The sequence below is a fragment of the Emys orbicularis genome, chromosome 13, assembly GCF_028017835.1.
Source record: "Emys orbicularis isolate rEmyOrb1 chromosome 13, rEmyOrb1.hap1, whole genome shotgun sequence".
In the NCBI taxonomy this organism is placed as follows: Eukaryota; Metazoa; Chordata; order Testudines; family Emydidae; genus Emys; species Emys orbicularis.
The window spans coordinates 37,396,419-37,413,134 of record NC_088695.1 but is presented as its reverse complement, the minus strand read 5'-3'; the positions used below and the strand labels follow the sequence as shown (position 1 = coordinate 37,413,134).

Here is a 16,716-nt window from a genome sequence, read left to right as displayed (position 1 = left end):
ACTTCTTGTATGAATTGGGCAAACGTTTTCCGAACCCCATCTCGACAGAACACTAGGGCCTCGCGGTCCGGAAACCGATGGGCTGTCTCCTCCAGGCACTGACCCACAGTTTTGGTGAGCAGTGGAATAGCGGTGGCCCCTTGGATGTAGCTGTTGGTTGCTATCGGTGTGACGGGGGCCGCATTTATGTGCAGGGCACTGTAAAAGAAAAGACGAGGATCAGCAACAGCTGGGAGACAGACAGTCACCAGTAAGCAGGGCCGGCTCCAGGCACCAGCCGAGCAAGCTGGCGCTTGGGCGGCAGCTTGTAGGAGGCGGCATTCCGCCCAATCCTAGGGCGGCTTGGCGTTTTTTGTTGTTGTTGTTGTTGTTCCGCTCCGGCCGCCCTGTATGGGGCAGCGGCGCGGAGGACGGGAGCATCCTGCAGCAAGCCCGGCAGAGCAGCCCGCGTCCTTCCCTCCCAGCCAACGCTGGGGGCACGGCGGGAGGGGCCGCGTGGCAGCACCCCGCTGAAGCCCTGGCCGTCCCCCCTTCTCTCTCTCCCCCCGCTCCCTCCGCTAGCCGGGGCACATCTGCAGGGCAGGGAGTCCCCCTGCACCCTGACTCCGGCCGCGCCGCAGGGTTTTTTTTTATTTTTTATTTTTTGCTTTGCTGTTCTGGCCACCGCGGTTTTTGGTTTTTTTTTGCTTCGGGTGGCCAGAAAGCCAGAGCCGGCCCTGCCAGTAAGGTCTCCCTTGTGATACTCAACTCACGCAGCACTCCCTAGGCTACTGTCCTTCCTTCTTTTTGCATCTAAAGAAGTGAGGTTTTTTACCCACGAAAGCTTATGCCCAAATAAATCTGTTAGTCTTTAAGGTGCCACCGGACTCCTCGTTGTTTCTGGGGATACAGACTAACATGGCTACCCCCGATACTTTCCTTCTGTTGGGGCCATCTTATACTCACATTGGCTTTACTGCACTATAATGTAGATACAAAGGATTACAGGTCATGGGACTCTCAATCCCAACAAGACAGAGGTCTAGTCACTAGAGTATTTTTGGATATATGTAGCGCACACACCTGCTAGGTGTGGTGTTCTGTCCCATCTAGTGGCACCGAGACCACTTAGAGAGAGATTAATGAGTCTGTTCTACAGCCTTAGCTAACTGCCAGTTGGCTTTTAGCTCATGCAGTAAAAACTCATGCACTAAGCTCCAGAGGCCTGAGGATCGATCCCACCGACGACCGGGGTCTGTTGGTGTTACATATAGTACAACAGGGCTACTAGAGCGCTGGACCACAACCATCTATCTGTGGTACTTATATAGCCCTCATTAACATAGTATCTGAGAACCTCACACTCTAATGTGTTTGTCCTCCCAACCTCTTTGTGAGGTAGGGAAGTGCTGTGTGTGACAGACATGGCAAATTATTGAATTAAGTGTATGTATCATTGTGGGCCAGGGATTGTATGTACTTCCCTGGGGGAGGGGCACCACAGCCCCTCCAGGAACTAAGAACAGTGTGTGCAGTGGGAGGTGATTAGGCAAATTCACTCAGATTGTAACACCTGCAAAAGGTCCCACCACCCGGAGAGGTTCACATATACTGATTCAAACCGGATTCTCTAGAGACCACCGGACAACGAAAAGATTCTTGGAACAATAAGCTACGTTTAAACTGACTCCAGGCCTGCTTCTGGATCCAGCAAACAGACAGCACCTTCTGTCCAATCCTTTCTGGGACAGGTTGGAAGGACTTGACCTATTCCTGGGGGCACTTGTTCTGAGCTAACAGCTGTTATGAACTTGTGACCACAGGAAAAAAACCCTGGTGGGGTCTGAAAGACTGGTCACCTGCCAGAACCCTTGTTGGGGTTGGGGTGATCTCTTCTTAGCTTATCAGAACGTGTGCGGGTTCTTTCATTGTTTGTAATGCTTTCTATGTGCTGTTTTCACCTTAACAATCGATGCACTTGCTTAGAAAGGGCTGCGTGGTAACTTATACAGTGGGCAATGATGCTGTTTATAGCCTCCGAGGAGAAGGCAAAGCAGACCTGCTGAGGCAGTCTGACTTGCTGGGGAATTCACAGGGTAGGCAGGGGACTGTGCAGCCTGGAAAAACCCTGGTCTGGAGGGAGAGAGGCGTGTGTCTCCGCCTGAGAGGTGATGGCACAGAGCCAGAAGCCTGAGCATGAGTGTCCTAGGTGGACCATAGAGGGGGAATACAGGTGCAGTGGCCCTGTTTTGTGACACTATTCCCATTTTACAGATGGGAAACTGAGGCCCAGGGAGGCTAAGTGACTTGCCCAAGATCACACAAGCAGTCTGTGGCATAGCAAAGATCTGAACTCAAGTCTCAAGTTCCAGGTGCGCATCCTAACCATTGGACCATCCTTTTCCATGTGTCCTCTCAGCCATCCCTGCCAGTCTGGTACCAGCAGAAAAAAACCTTGCATTGTATTTGGCTAGGAAGACATTACAAGTGTATGGCAGGTTCATCTTGTGCTTTCAGATCCCTGGAATGTGAGCATCAGAGAGCCACGTGCTGACCTTCCCATGCGTTACTCTGGGCAGGAGGGAGGAATGAGGACACTAACCTCTTGTGTGAATGTTTCTACCAGGCTTCAGCTCACTCCCTTGTGCATTTGCCACATAGGGCCTGATTTTCAGAGCTGCTGAGCCCCACTACACCCCCTAACTTTATCTGGGATAGTGTGTGTTCAGCATCCCAGATCTCAGCCTCATTTACCAGAGTGCAGACAAGTATCTTTGCTCTCCAGTCTACCTGAAAGAATGAAGTACCTGAGTGAGCAGAAGGAAAGAGAAGGTAGAGAGGCTGCTAACTGTGTGTGCAAGGGGGGGCGGGGGGAAAGAAAGCATCAGAACAGAGTTACATTTTCAATCTTTCCTGGCAAACAAGGAAACCTTTAAAACAAGCAGTCTGAGAGGTTAAATTCCCCAGACATTTGAAACCAAGACACCAGCATAAGTTGGCAAGCTGACGCAGCCTCAGCATAACTCAGGCACAAGCAGTTTTCCTCAAGAGATAACACACCAAATCGTCAGCTAATGCACCTGGGAGTAGTTCCATTCCAGTGAACAGAGCTGTACTGATTTACACCAGCTGAGGGTCTGACAATGTTTATAGCCTGAATTAACACAAGTTAACCTAGGCTAAAGAGTAACAGAAAACTCCTCCTCCTGGGCTTCAGCCCAGTCCTAGTCAGGATATACAAGCTCCACTGCCTGTCTCTCAAGCAGCTAAGTTTTACTCCTTCCTCTGAGCACCTGTGGAAGAGGAGGGCACGTTCGCCCGGGAGAAGGCAGTGTCCCTGCCATCTGTCACAGTCAACACAGAACAAGAGTTTTGAAAACCAGCTGTGCTCTGTATGTACACAAGGAATGCGGGTGCCCAGGTGGGCCAGCAGGAGCTTGGAACCGGTCTCTGGATAGTTTTTGAGGCAATAAAGATACTTTCCACCCTCCAGAGACAGAGGGGAGAGGGATGGGTCAAAGTTACAGGGGAAAGGTTCTTCTCCCCATCCCCTTACAAGTAAACATCACGGTAGATGGTGTCCTCCCTAGCCTACCAAAAAAGTACCTGGATATTACAGCAATTGGTGCTATAAAAGTGTCTAAGATGGACACATACCCTACCCTCAAGTTCCTCCTTGCTTGCTAGGTCCCTGTTACAGCAAACTTCCCTCTAGTAAAAACCCCTGGACCCAGTTTCCCACAGAGCCAATCAATGCAGCTCCTTCAGCCAAAAGCAAAAGCGGGTTTTATGTCGCCTCCATTTCTGACTGCCCATCTTTACAGAGCCTGATTTTCAGAGTTGAGGGATATCTAATCTGCCATCAGAGGTGTTACCACAGCACGCATAGACATATGCAAGCTAGCTCTGACTTCACTAGCTCAAACCAAGCATCTAGCTCTTGCTGCTGCTATTAATACATACCCAGGGTCCCAGGCAAGTTTGTGCAGCCCCTGCTCCCACAGCTTCACTGCTACTGTTATTGGAGCTAGCTAGCCTGGGTACATCCATCAGTGTGCATGCACAACTCCAGCTGAACCGACGGGAGCTGGGAGCACTCAGCACCACTGAAAATCAGGTCCTTGGTGTCTCAAGTACAAAGACAGAAGCATCCAAAAATTAAGAGGACACACTTGAAAAAGGTAGCGATAGGCCTAGGAGGGACCTCCCGGCAGCGAGACTCCCTTACTTAACCCATCCCAGCTCCAGAGGATGATCCACTTCCAGCCACAGTGTGCCTAGCTCTGCTTGCTTAGAGCTTGAAATCCAAACGGTGGTTTCCCACAGGGCAGGACGCTGTGCTAGTCCTAACTCATTGGACCAGCCCTAATGTTCTCTGCGCTGCAGATATTTCGTTTGATACGCAACCTCTCTTGAAACACTGCCGTGCGCTTTGGACAGCTAATGGCCTCTGCTTTCTCCTGTGCGAAGCAGAGAGAAGATGAATCACTACTGAGTTGCCTGTAATGAAAAGGTGGAAATTGCCCTGAAGTTCTGGAACAAAAACCAAGAGTTTGTAGGAAAATCCCTTATGTTGGATTAAATATAAGGAGTAAAAGCAGATAAAAGAGAGACAAAGAGGGTTAAAATAAAGCCAGATAAAGACATAGCATCTGTCTCTCAAGAGGATTCAAAGGACAGAAGGTTTTAATTAGGCAGATTAAAAACTTTGTGGGGGAAGATCAAACAAAGTGAGGCCACAATAAAGTGGCAATCTCACATTATGATCTGTGTATATAACACCACAGATGTGGACAAGCTCAGGGAGAGGAGTGTCAGGCCCTAAAGGGCGTATAGTCTTGTAGCTAGGAACAACGAAGAGCAGGAGTTGCTGATCTTCTCAGCAGAAAGCTCAGGAGGGAAGGCAGAGCCAAAGCAGCTGGCTGTAAAGGCAGAGAGGAATGCTGCTGCAAGCGTATGGGGTAGCATGAAATTGAAAGCAGGGGAACAGGAGGGCGTGGAGGAGGAATATAGGATGGGAGGCCCAGCTGTAGGAGGAAACAAGAACCTAAGCAGTAGCAGGCTGCAGAGAGCACTAAAGGGGAGAATGAGGAGTTGAACTTGATACTGAAGAAGAGAGGAAATGGTTCTTGGAGAGGGGGAGGGCAACAGGGCCAAAGCACTGAAACAAGAAGTACTTGCGATTATTTTAACCCTTCCGGTGTAGTACACACCACTGACGACCAGAACACCTTATCTGATCAAAGGGTTACAATGCCACCATCAAGCTGTAACCCTTACAGGTCCTTTGAGCCAACTCCGCAGCCCTTCTTCCCAACCCACCACTAACCAGCACACAACCACTGCAGTTCTTCTGGGCTGGCCAGCCCAGCTGCACAGGGCTTGCGATCTTCACTTGGCCACCCCAGCTAGCCTGATTGCTCCGTTCCTCCTTTCCCATCTCCTGCTTTGCCTCCCACCCCACCTACCCAATCCTGGCCCACCCTGTTCCTGAATGAAAGAAAAATCAGGAGAGAAGGGGTTAATAAATAGCCATTGAGTTCATCAGCTTATGGGACTGCGGGGCGCATGTACAGATTCCTTGTAAAACGTAAGGAGACTAATGTCTCTAATGAGACGACTACTTCTTCTTCTAGAGGAAAATAGATCAGACGGAGCTCAGATTTCCATCATTCGAATCGTGGGGCATCGCAAAAGCAATATTCTGCCCAGTATTTGTCTTTGACTGGCTCAGACGTGTTCTCCTGCCTCTGGAAAAAAAGAAAACCACCGCCCCCCAGCCCATTTCTATCCTAAAACATAGAGGGGCAAGTTCTGGCTTCTGATATGCTCATATTACTCAGTACAGCTGACTTTTACGCCCGGGACATAATGAGGGGAGCATGGCAGGTGTGAGGGAGTGAGAGAGAGAGAAGGGAGCAAATGGGAGGGGATAAAGACAGGCCAACGTTAGTACTAACTTTTATTGTTTGGAAACTGCGAGGCAGGGCATGTAAATAAACTCGGAGTGAGAGAAAAACAAAGTGAGCTGCAGGAGAGAGGCGGTTTTATAGGGAGCTTTTATTTCCTAGAAAAATTCTCCCTGAGCCAAGGAAGCCAGGGTGCCCCTCTTCAGATAAACAGGAGAAACTGCTACAATATTTCATGGCTAGACCACTGCTTCAACTAAAGAGCAGATCAGTGGCTGCTCAAAAGTCTTTATCCCCGGCCCCCTGCTCAGCAGCCTCAAGTAAATAGTCCAGCTGCTAGGAGCAGAGCGGTCTTAGCATTAGCACTGTTATTAGGCAGAGAAAGGACTGAACGGACTGAACTCCATCCATCTAGGCACTTTTATGGCCCACACTCACTTTAGCAGACGTCCCTCCAGGCCAGGCTGGAGGAACACGGGGAGGCAGTGTAGAGAAGCTTGCATTGAGGTGTTCAGTTGATACAGGACTTTAGTCTCAAAAACCAAACCTTAGTCCCACCCCTGTGGTAAAGGGCAACGTGATCATGGGCTTTAGTGGGAGCAGAACTTGATCCTAACAGGTAACGGCTTCATTTTCTTCTTGACCTCAGCTATTCTGGGAGTGCCAGCTTCTTGCCTAAGCATGGCATTCACTTTCAGAGATTTAGATGGAAAGGAGAGACTGGCGTGATCAGGCAGCCACTGCTTAACAGGTTATACAAGAGTCCCCTGCTGAGCACCCGCAACTCCGTTGAAGACACTGGGAGTTGAGGCTCAGCACCTCATAGGATCAGGCCTGAAGAATGCATGAAGCCACCAGCATTCCATCTCCTTTGCAGTTTCCATAGGGACTGGGTCTGAGGGAACAGCTCTTAACTGGGTGGGAGGAGGGGGAATGGCCTGGCACATATTCCGGCATCATGTGGCTCACAAGAAACAAAGGGAAGCTGAAGAAAGGAGAGGTGAGGAAACACACCCAATCCAGTCCCTCCTGCTGAGCCACACCCCACAAAAGTGTCCACCTGCCCTCAAGCGGTTAGTCTATCTTCTTTTAAACATCGTTCATGCTGGCACTGCCCCATCATTTGGTGCACTGCCTCCTTCAGGAGGGGTTAGAAAGTTGGGGCTTTATGTTCTTACCCTTCTTTTCGCTTTCACCGTTTCTTCAGTCCAGCCCCAATTTACAGATAAGGAAACTGAGGGTGCAGAGGGGGTTTAGCCAACATTTTCAAAAAAGTGGCTACTGATCTTAGGTGCCCAACTCAAGACACCTCAAGTCCGATTCTCAGAAGGGCCAAGCATCCACATCTCAAACTTAAACTCAGCAACCCTGAAATTAAGGCCCAAGCTATCGTGAGTTGGGCACCCAAAAACTGAAGCAGTCCAAATCACTATCACTTTTCCCAACAGTGGCCCACAAGGTGTCAGAGTCACACCAGGGATCAGGAACCAGGACTTCCTGAATCTTTGCTTACCACTAGAGGACACATCTATCTTAATCCAGCTGCTCACAAGCACTGCATGTTTAATCTCTCTGTGCCTGCTGGCTAAAGCTGAAATGAAAGCAGTAGGAAAGAAAAGGAGGGGGGGAAGACTCCATTTTGTTTTTATGCCTTATACAGAATCCTCTGTATAAAAAAAACACAGCATCCTGGTAGCTCTCATAATGCATGAGATCCTGACATTGAAAGAGACAAAACAAACGTGGTAAGTTAGCAGACGGTTTTCCTGGTAGCTCCCAGCCTCCCTAAAAATGACCAAGAAGGATTATACATACAGATCTTCCCCAACAGCTTGCGGTCGAGAAGAGAAAGACAATCTGCCCACTAGAAAGAGACAAAAGGGATTTTTACCCAACTCATGTATCCATCTTTCTCCAGAGAACGGAACTTTCCTCACAGCACAAGGGAAGAGAGGACCCCAAGGTGGTAATGTTTGTTATTTTATCATTGTAGCATGTTCATTCCTTCTCCCTCCACTCTCCCCATAAGACTGGATAGGAAACCCTCTAGTCCAAATACAGACCTGTGCGAGCAACTGTACCACCACAGATTTCAGCGTAGGCTGAATCTGGCCCTCCCTTTTTCAATTGTTGCACAGAGCTTGGATGTTCAGGACAGACAAGGATCCTCAGAAAGTAATGGCAACTTTTATAACATTACGGCTATAGAGTTAGAAAACTGAAAGCGTAGAGGGCGTGGAGGAGGTAAATAGCTCTCGGAGAGTAAACTGAACCTTGTTTAAGTGATGAAAAATCAATAAAGAGAACGATCGCTCTTGAGCATGGGTCACTCTATAAAATGTTTATTGCCAAGGAGGCAGCATGCATTTGGGTCACTGATTGATCTTTTCCACAATTCTGGTCTGAAAAAGGTTGGGCATCACTGGTTTTGTTACCCGGGGTTCTTTCAACCCAAAGCTCTTGGTAACGTTTACTCTGTGCGCGGTGGTGTCAGGAAATAAATCAGGGGAGACAAGGCCGTCCGACCGATAGATGGCTGGCACAAACAGGACAACACAAGAGTGCTGTGACAGACCCAGACCAGTGGGGTACAGGAGTCTGGTAGAGGGCAAATATACTGGTCACTGGATGAGTAGTTTTCTGTTCTCTGAGTGACCAAAGCAGGGGCTGCACTAGAGTAATCAGGAACCTGCTAGAACCAGTTAAGGCAGGCAGGCTAATTAGGACACCTGGAGCCAATTAAGAAGAAGCTGCTAGAATCAATTAAGGCAGGCTAATCAGGGCACCTGGGTTTCAAAAGGAGCTCACTTCAGTTTGTGGTGCAAGTGTGAGGAGCTGGGTGCAAGAGGCTGAGAGTGAGAGGGTGTGCTGCTGGAGGACTGAGGAGCACAAGCGTTATCAGACACCAGGAGGAAGGTCCTGTAGTGAGAATAAGGAAGGTGTTTGGAGGAGGCCATGGGGAAGTAGCCCAGGGAGTTGTAGCTGTCATAGGAGGCACTATAGACAGCTGCAGTCCACAGGGCCCTGGGCTGGAACCCGGAGTAGAGGGCGGGCCCGGGTTCCCCCCAAACCTCCCAATTGACCTGGACTATGGGTTCTCCCAGAGGGGAAAGGTCTCTGGGCTGTTCCCCAACCCACATGTTGAATCTCTGAGGCAAGAAAATCCACCAATAAGCGCAGGACCCACCAAGATAGAGTGGAACATTGTCACAGTGCTTTCACTTAAAGCTAAACTTTACTTAGTCTCAAGCACTTACACACATCCGCAACAGGTTAGTAAAACACCCCCAACCCTCGATAACTACCAAAGCTGAGTGTGGCTTTCGAGTGGCACCGTGACAGGCTTCAGCTGGCCAGGCTTCCCTCTGCCGGGGGGGACCCGAGGATGCGTCCAGAGGGAGGTTTCTGAAGAGCCCCTCCTGAGAAGTCCAATTGCCTCAAACGTTACCCCTTATTTATACATTAGTAATACAATGACATTTCCCTTAAGGGAAACTTGCTAAGCAAGCAGGGTTAAAAGGTCAAACATCTTATGATCGTCAATTAACCAGAGAGGTTTTTTTTTTTTTTTTTTTTTTTTTTTTAAAAGAGTGTTTATGCCTTTGGGCCCTGACAAACATTCCCACGGACACATATAAACAGCCTTCTTGTTTTTCTAAAATACATGCATCAGCAATTTCAATACTCTTAGCAGGAAAGGCGCGGGGTCAAGCTGCCCTGTCTGTGGTACCCGAAACCACCCCCCTCCTGTCTGGTTACACTGAGGCCGCTGCATGACCAATTCACAATCTGCTGATTTGGCTACTTTGAGAAATAAGCAAGAATGGTTCAGTCTGGCCTGCTAACTTAACTACTGTTAGCACAAGCGATTGTGGTTTAGGCACTTTACTGGTTTGCCAAAATCTCCCCGAACAGTTTAAGGACTGAGTATGGGACTGGGGACTAGCAACTCCTGAGACCTAGTCCTGGCTCTGATACCAAGTTACTATGTGGCCCTGAACTAGACAGTCTAGTTTTTCCATCTCGGAAATTGGGACAGTATTTAGTCACCTACCTCATCGGCATTTCTGGGGATGGACTGGTTAACATCTGAAGACGTAAAAACACTATAAGTGTAGTGAATAGGAAGGACAACCTCGGGGCTGAAGATTGACAGCCAGAAAGTCAGGGTTCTGTTCCCAGCATTGCCCCGACCCACAAATTGCTTTGTGATCTCAGAAGTGTCGTTTTTCACATCTGTAAAATGGGAACAATACTACTTGCCTACCTCTTAGGGGGCTGTATGGATCACAAAGAGCTTAGGACATGCTTTGAGATTATAGGATGGAAGGAACCAACATGCAAAGCATTAATTATCACTAATGCCACACTGAAATTACACACTCAGTCTCTACACCCTCTGGGCAATGGTGAGTGCACCACGCAGCCTGAAAGAACATTTCCACAGGGAAGAGGTGAAAAGAAAGGCACCAGTTTTGGCAGGAAGTGCTACGATCACCTTCCCCTGGCCTTTGTCAGGGCAGGACACAGGAGTTGACAGACAGCAGGTCTGATCCGCTATGGCCGTTTCCTGTCGGATGTGTGAAGCAAAGGAATCTGAGAGCCAGGAGAGCAGAGTGGGCTGCCAAATGAAAGCACTCTCCCCAAGAGCACATACATTGCCTTAGCAACAGATTCTGGTGCCAAAACAGTCTCTGGTGTCAGATAAGGAGACAACCACAACAGTGCGTCCTGCAAAGAGGAGGCCCTTGCTGCGGGTCAGAACAGACTCTGCTGTCAGCACACAGCACAGATGTATCAGAGACTTAGGGATGTTTGTTCGATGTCTGCACCAAGTAAAGCAAAGGCCCCACCTCCCTCCTCCTCCTGCAGGAGCAGGGCAGCTAAATCCGAAAGTTCTCCTCCCTGGTGGGGACAGGCGGAAAGCATGGCACATACACAGGCACTCTTGGAGATGACGAGGAGCTGCACGTATTTATCTTTGCACAGCCTCAGCCACCTCTCTACACTTGTTGATTCAAGACAAGTAGCTTTCTCTCTCAACCTCTAATATTTTCCCCTATAGAAATTAGCACAGAAAGGGAACAGGACTTGGTGCAGTGTGCATGGGCCCTTGGGAAGCAATGCATTTACATCACCCTCCGCCCCCGCCATGTGAAGGACACGAGAGGACTCTGGCTACCCAACCACAAAGGTCATTATTCCCCTGTCTGGCATCCTCCCCTCTGCCTGTCTGGGTAGCTCCTGAAGGCCAAACGCACAATGGGGAAAGCTCATGGACTCCTCCCCAACCCAGCTGCCACCTGCTCTGGGGAGACTCCTTCCACCCTCACCATAGCAGCTCATGACTAAGGCGCTAATGTACCTAAATTGCAATTTTTGGCAGGGTGGGGATGGGAAGGAAAATTCGCCCCATTCTGCTGTTTCCTCATATCTTCCCCACTCTTAAAGACAGACATTTTAGACATACCCATCTTGAGTTTTACTCCCCAGAAACTAGTTTTGAACTAGGGGATTTTTAAACCAAGAATGGATATTCTTCTTAAAGATATTCTCCAGTTCAAATAGGAATTAATTTAGGGCACTCCTATGGCCTGTGTTATACAAGTGATCAGACTCTGGGATCCTAGTGGTCCCTTCTGGCTTTATAATCTATGCATCTAGGACTTGGAAGTTTCCTGAGCTTTAATGGAGCCTTTGCATTCTGAATTCTGGTAGAATTTTGGCTTAAAGTTTCCACTGCCCCCTCCCTTCCCCACAACAAATCTGCTCTGAAGAGTTTCAGTAAAACACCCAGAACCTTGAACCCAAACCCACCCTTATCATCACAGTCCTGGGTTGGCTTCCAGACCACAAGGGGCCTATCTCCCCATGCAGAGGCAGCTGTAATTTCATGAGAACAGTTTGTCAGGTTTCGTTGCCGTTGAAGGCACTGGTCAACCTCAGCCTGGTCTCTGAGCCACAGACGAACACCTCCCTCCTGGCCCCATCTCTTGTTATAAAAGAACAGGTAGAAATTATACAGTGAAAAAGAAAATGTATTTCCTCCCATTTGCTGCTGGGATGAACCTTAATTTCAACTGCACTGCTGGGAATTCACCTGAGTTCGTGAAAAAGCCACTCCCTTCCTGTAGGGCAGGTGGGATTTGAAAGCTCCATGACCGTAGCTACCTGCCCTTTCCCACCACCTGTCCCAGAACCAGCTTTAAGACTAAGCAAGACAAAGAACAATTTCCAGCTCCATAATACAGTAGCTTCATTTCCCAGCCAACTGCACAGGATTAACTCACCACCCAATGCTCCCTCCACTTTTGACCCATAAAGCTCGGGGATCCACACACTGTAAGGTAACTTCTGTCTAGGTCCCATGCTGCACCCCCAGGGGGCTCCTGTTGAATAGCAGGGAGCAGCAACAGAGTCAAGCAAAATCAACTGCTGGGATCAGTAACACAGAACGAGCTGGAGGAGCCACTTGAGAGAGGTTTTCACATGATCGTCATCAAGAATACACAATGGGGAAGGAAGATTGGATCTGGCGCAGGAGACTGCACTGAGATGCCCTTGCTCCCTGTGAATCCCCCTGCACCCAAAGTCACAAGCCAGTGCTTAAAGGGATCTGAAAAAAGTGTGGGGGTGGGGAGGAGGGTCTGAGGGTAGCAGGTTTTGTAAAGCAGAACGTAAAGTGGGCCCCTCACAGACCCAACTCAATTAAAAAAAAAAAAAAAAGCCAGGTCTGTGACCCCTTACAAGCTCCCCTTCCCCACTTTAAGCACGGCCTCCAGCCCCTCCATGGGGCTCCCAAGTTGTAGAGAACTGCCCAAGGGACTGAGCACCACACACTGCTCTGGGGATACAGGGTGAGTTGGAGCAGTGTTTCTCAGGGTGCCGGTCCCTGAGCTCTCCCTGACACAGCTTAGGAAGGCAGCAAGCCGGTCCCTGGTATCAAAAAGGTTGAGGGATGAGGGCTGAAATACAGAGCAGGAGAACTTGGGCAGCAAATTAGCTGTTCTTCGCACCCCTCCCCTGGCATCTGTCCCCTCTTCCTACTACCCCAATTGGCGCTTGCCCCCCACCTACCTCCAAACTGCCCTTCTCCCGGCAACCTGCCCAACTGCATCACCCCCCTGCACCTGCCCGCTGCCCTTCCCAAACCACCCGCCTTGCAGGGCATCTTCTTCACTGCTCTCCGTGCCCAAGCTGCCCGGCTCCCTGCCACTGCTCAGAACACCCCCAACTGCCACCCCTCCTGTCCCCCATGAGCCCCCCTCGGGCACCTGCCTCCCCCAGCTAGGCCTCACCGACCCCTCCCCTCCCTCCATCCCTGGGCCTCTGCCCCCCGGCTTTACCTGAGCCGCTGAGCGTCCCGGAGTCCAGGGCGCTTCCCAAGCGCAGCCAGCACCTCCCGAGCCCCCAGCTTCAGCCAGGCTGCGCTAGCCATGGCGGGGTAGGGGGCGCTGCGCCCTAGAGCCCAGCCTCAAGCCAGCCACCGGCGAGCACTGGCAGCGCTGCAGCCCGAGAGTGAGTTTGGGGAGAGAGGACGGGAGGAGGCGGGTAATGCTCCGAGTGCGGAACAGACAACAGCTTCGCCCGGCGAGGGGCGGAGCAGGCGCCAGGGTGCGCGCAGGAAAGATTCTGTGTTAGAGGAACTTCTGCAGGCGGGGTCCCTCCCTCCCCCGCGAGCTCCAACAGAGCCCTACGCTGCCCCTGCCACTTCTGCAGGCGGGGTCCCTCCTCCACGAGCTCCCAAACCCCCAGCGAGCTCCAACAAAGCCCTACGCTGCCCCTGCCACTTCTGCAGGCGGGGTCCCTCCTCCACGAGCTCCCAAACCCCCAGCGATCTCCAACAGAGCCCTACGCTGCCCCTGCCACTTCTGCAGGCGGGGTCCCTCCTCCACGAGCTCCCAAACCCCCCAGCGAGCTCCAACAGAGCCCTACGCTGCCCCTGCCACTTCTGCAGGCGGGGTCCCTCCTCCACGAGCTCCCAAACCCCCCAGCGAGCTCCAACAACGCCCTACGCTGCCCCTGCCACTTCTGCAGGCGGGGTCCCTCCTCCACGAGCTCCCAAACCCCCCAGCGAGCTCCAACAGAGCCCTACGCTGCCCCTGCCACTTCTGCAGGCGGGATCCCTCCTCCACGAGCTCCCAAACCCCCCAGCGAGCTCCAACAGAGCCCTACGCTGCCCCTGCCACTTCTGCAGGCGGGATCCCTCCTCCACGAGCTCCCAAACCCCCCAGCGAGCTCCAACAGAGCCCTACGCTGCCCTTGCCACTTCTGCAGGCGGGGTCCCTCCCAGAGGTGAAAGTAAGCCAGTACGGGCAGAAAATGGAGCATTCTCTCCCTCTCCTCCTCCTCCTCCTGGCTCCAGCAATATTGAGGGTCCGGTGACCTGGCTCCATGAATGTTCAGGGCCGGGTCTCCCCCCAGCCCCACCTGCTGCCCCCCGCGCCTTCCCTGAGTGTGGGCTGGCCCCCCTTTGCTGCCCCGTGCACCTCCCTGGGTCCGGGAGCACAGCGTGTTCCTGTCTCTCCCCTGAAGCTCCATGCTGCCTGCCTGCATTAACTGCCCCCAGTCCTAGTGCCCCCCTCCATTTGCCAGGGCAGGCTGCCCTTTCCCCTCAGACCCTTTCATTTTCCGGTGGGACCCTCCACCAGTACAGCCGCCCCCCCTGCCCACAGTCACCGCTCTTGCCCCATGCTGGGCAAGGGGCAGCTCCATCCCCCACCCCCAGTGAGGGGCAGCAGCAGGGGAGGAGGCGCACATGTGATGGCAGCCCTCCCCCCCCCCCGCATGGCACCCACCACAGGGGAGGCGAGGGGGGATTCCTGGACCTGAGAGGGGCCCTAGGACCATGTGCAGTGACAGTGTGTGTGTGTGGGGGGGGTGAGTGTGCTGCCGGGCGGGAGAAGGGGGTCCCTACCCCAGAGCTCGCTGCTGCTGGCAGGGAGAGGGCTGGGGGGAGTCCTCCTCTCTGGCTCCAGTCCCAGGGGAGCCTGCCTGCACCCCAAACTCATCCCCAGCCCTGCCCCACCCCACCCCACAGCCCACACCCCCAGCCAGAGCCCTCATCCCCCTGCACCCCAACCCTCTGTCCTAGCCCTGAGCCTCTCCAACACCCCAAACCCCTCATATCCAGCCCCAGCCAGAGCCCTCATCCCCATGCACCCTAACCCTCTGCCTCAGCCCTGAGTCCCCTCCCACACTCCAAACCCCTCATCCCCAGCCACACCTCAAATCCATCCCCAGTCTCACCCCACAGCCCTCTCTCCTGCACCCCCTCCCTCCACAGCCCCTCTTATCCCCAAACTCCCTCCCAGAACCTGCACCCCCTCCCTCTGCACTCCTGCCCATCCCCAAACTCCCTCCCAGAACCTGCACCCTCCACCCCTCCTGCACCCCAGTCCCCTGCCCCAGCCCGGGGCCTGCACCCCAGACCTCCTCCCCCACCCAAACTCCCTCCCAGAGCCTTGGGCAGGTGGGGGGTGGAGTTTGGGGGGGGCAGAGTTTGGGCAGGGGCAGGTTCTGGGCACCACCAAAATTTCTACAAACTTGCCATCCCTGCCGGCAAGAGCTGGTGCGCCATACCGAGATGGACCGGCTTCCTGAGGCAGCAATTTAAAGAGCTGGAGCCCAGGGCCCTTTAAATTGCCACCAGAGGCCTGGGGTAGCAGCGGTGGGGCTCGGGTGGCGATTTAAAGGGCCCAGGGCTCCTGCTGCCGCTACCGCCCCGGGCCCTTTAAATCGCCGCTGGAGCCCCACTGCCGCTACCCCAGGGCTCCGGGGACAATTTAAAGGGCCCGGGCCCTTTAAATAGTCCCTGGAGCCCGCCCTGGGTAGCGGCGGCAGGGCTCTGTTGGCTATTGAAAGGGTTCGGGGCTTCCCGCTGCCTCTAGCACCCCGGGCCCTTTAAATAGCCACCGGAGACCTGCCACCGCTACCCCAGGGCTCCAGCGACGATTTAAAGGGCCCTGGAGGGTAGCGGCAGCCGGAGCCCCGGTCCCTGCTGCTGGAGCCCCGGGGCTCTGTCGGCAATTTAAAGGGCCCGGGGCTCTGCTGCAGTAGCAGCAGCTAGAGCCCTGGGCCCGTTAAATCGCCCCCAAACCCCAGGGCTCTGCAGCTGGGAGCTCAGGGGGTGATTTAAAGGGCTTGGGGCTCCCAGCTGCTGCTACCACAGCCCTAGCCCTGGGCCCTTTGGGGATTTAAAGGCCACGCCTCTTCCGGTGGAGGCCACGCCCCTCAGGACTCCAGAGTACCGGCAAATCCTTTAAATTACTTTCACCCCTGGTCCCTCCCCAGCGAGCTCCCACATGGCACCAAACCGCCACAGCGAGCTCCAACACAGCCCTACACTGCCCCGTCACTTCTTTAGGCAGGGTCCCTCCCCAGCGAGCTCCCACATGACCCCAAACCGCCCCAGCGAGCTCCAACACAGCCCTACACTGCCCCATCACTTCTTTAGGCAGGGTCCCTCCCCAGCGAGCTCCCACATGGCACCAAACCGCCCCAGCGAGCTCCAACACAGCTCTACACTGCCCCTGCCACTTCTGCAGGCAGGGTCCCTCCCCAGCGAGCTCCCACTGGCTCTGGGATTGCCCCAGCGAGCTCCCACACCGCCCCAGACTGCCCCAGCCACTTCTGCAGGCAGGGTCCCTCCCCAGCGAGCTCCCACACGGCCCCAAACTGCCTCAGCAAGCTCCAGCACAACCCTACACTGCCCCTGCCACTTCTGCAGGCAGGGTGCCTCCCCAGTGAGCTCCCACATGGCCCTAAACGTCCCCTGCCACCTCTGCAGGCAGGGTTCCAACTTCCTCCCCAGCGAGCTCCCACACCA

The 16,716-nt window shown here is 53.1% G+C and overlaps 1 protein-coding gene across 1 annotated transcript in view; it reads right to left on the bottom strand.

Moving 5' to 3' along the window:
* ACSF2 (acyl-CoA synthetase family member 2) overlaps positions 1 to 13,380 on the bottom strand; it is a 53,877-nt gene extending 40,497 nt beyond the window's left edge. The window contains exons 1-2 of the mRNA XM_065415653.1: positions 13,235 to 13,380; positions 3 to 198 (exon numbers count right to left, since the gene is read on the bottom strand). Of these exons, the coding sequence (XP_065271725.1) occupies positions 3 to 198; positions 13,235 to 13,326 (288 nt within the window). The 5' untranslated portion in view covers positions 13,327 to 13,380. The remainder of the gene's footprint in view (positions 1 to 2; positions 199 to 13,234) is intronic.
* Between the last annotated feature and the right edge of the window lie 3,336 nt (positions 13,381 to 16,716).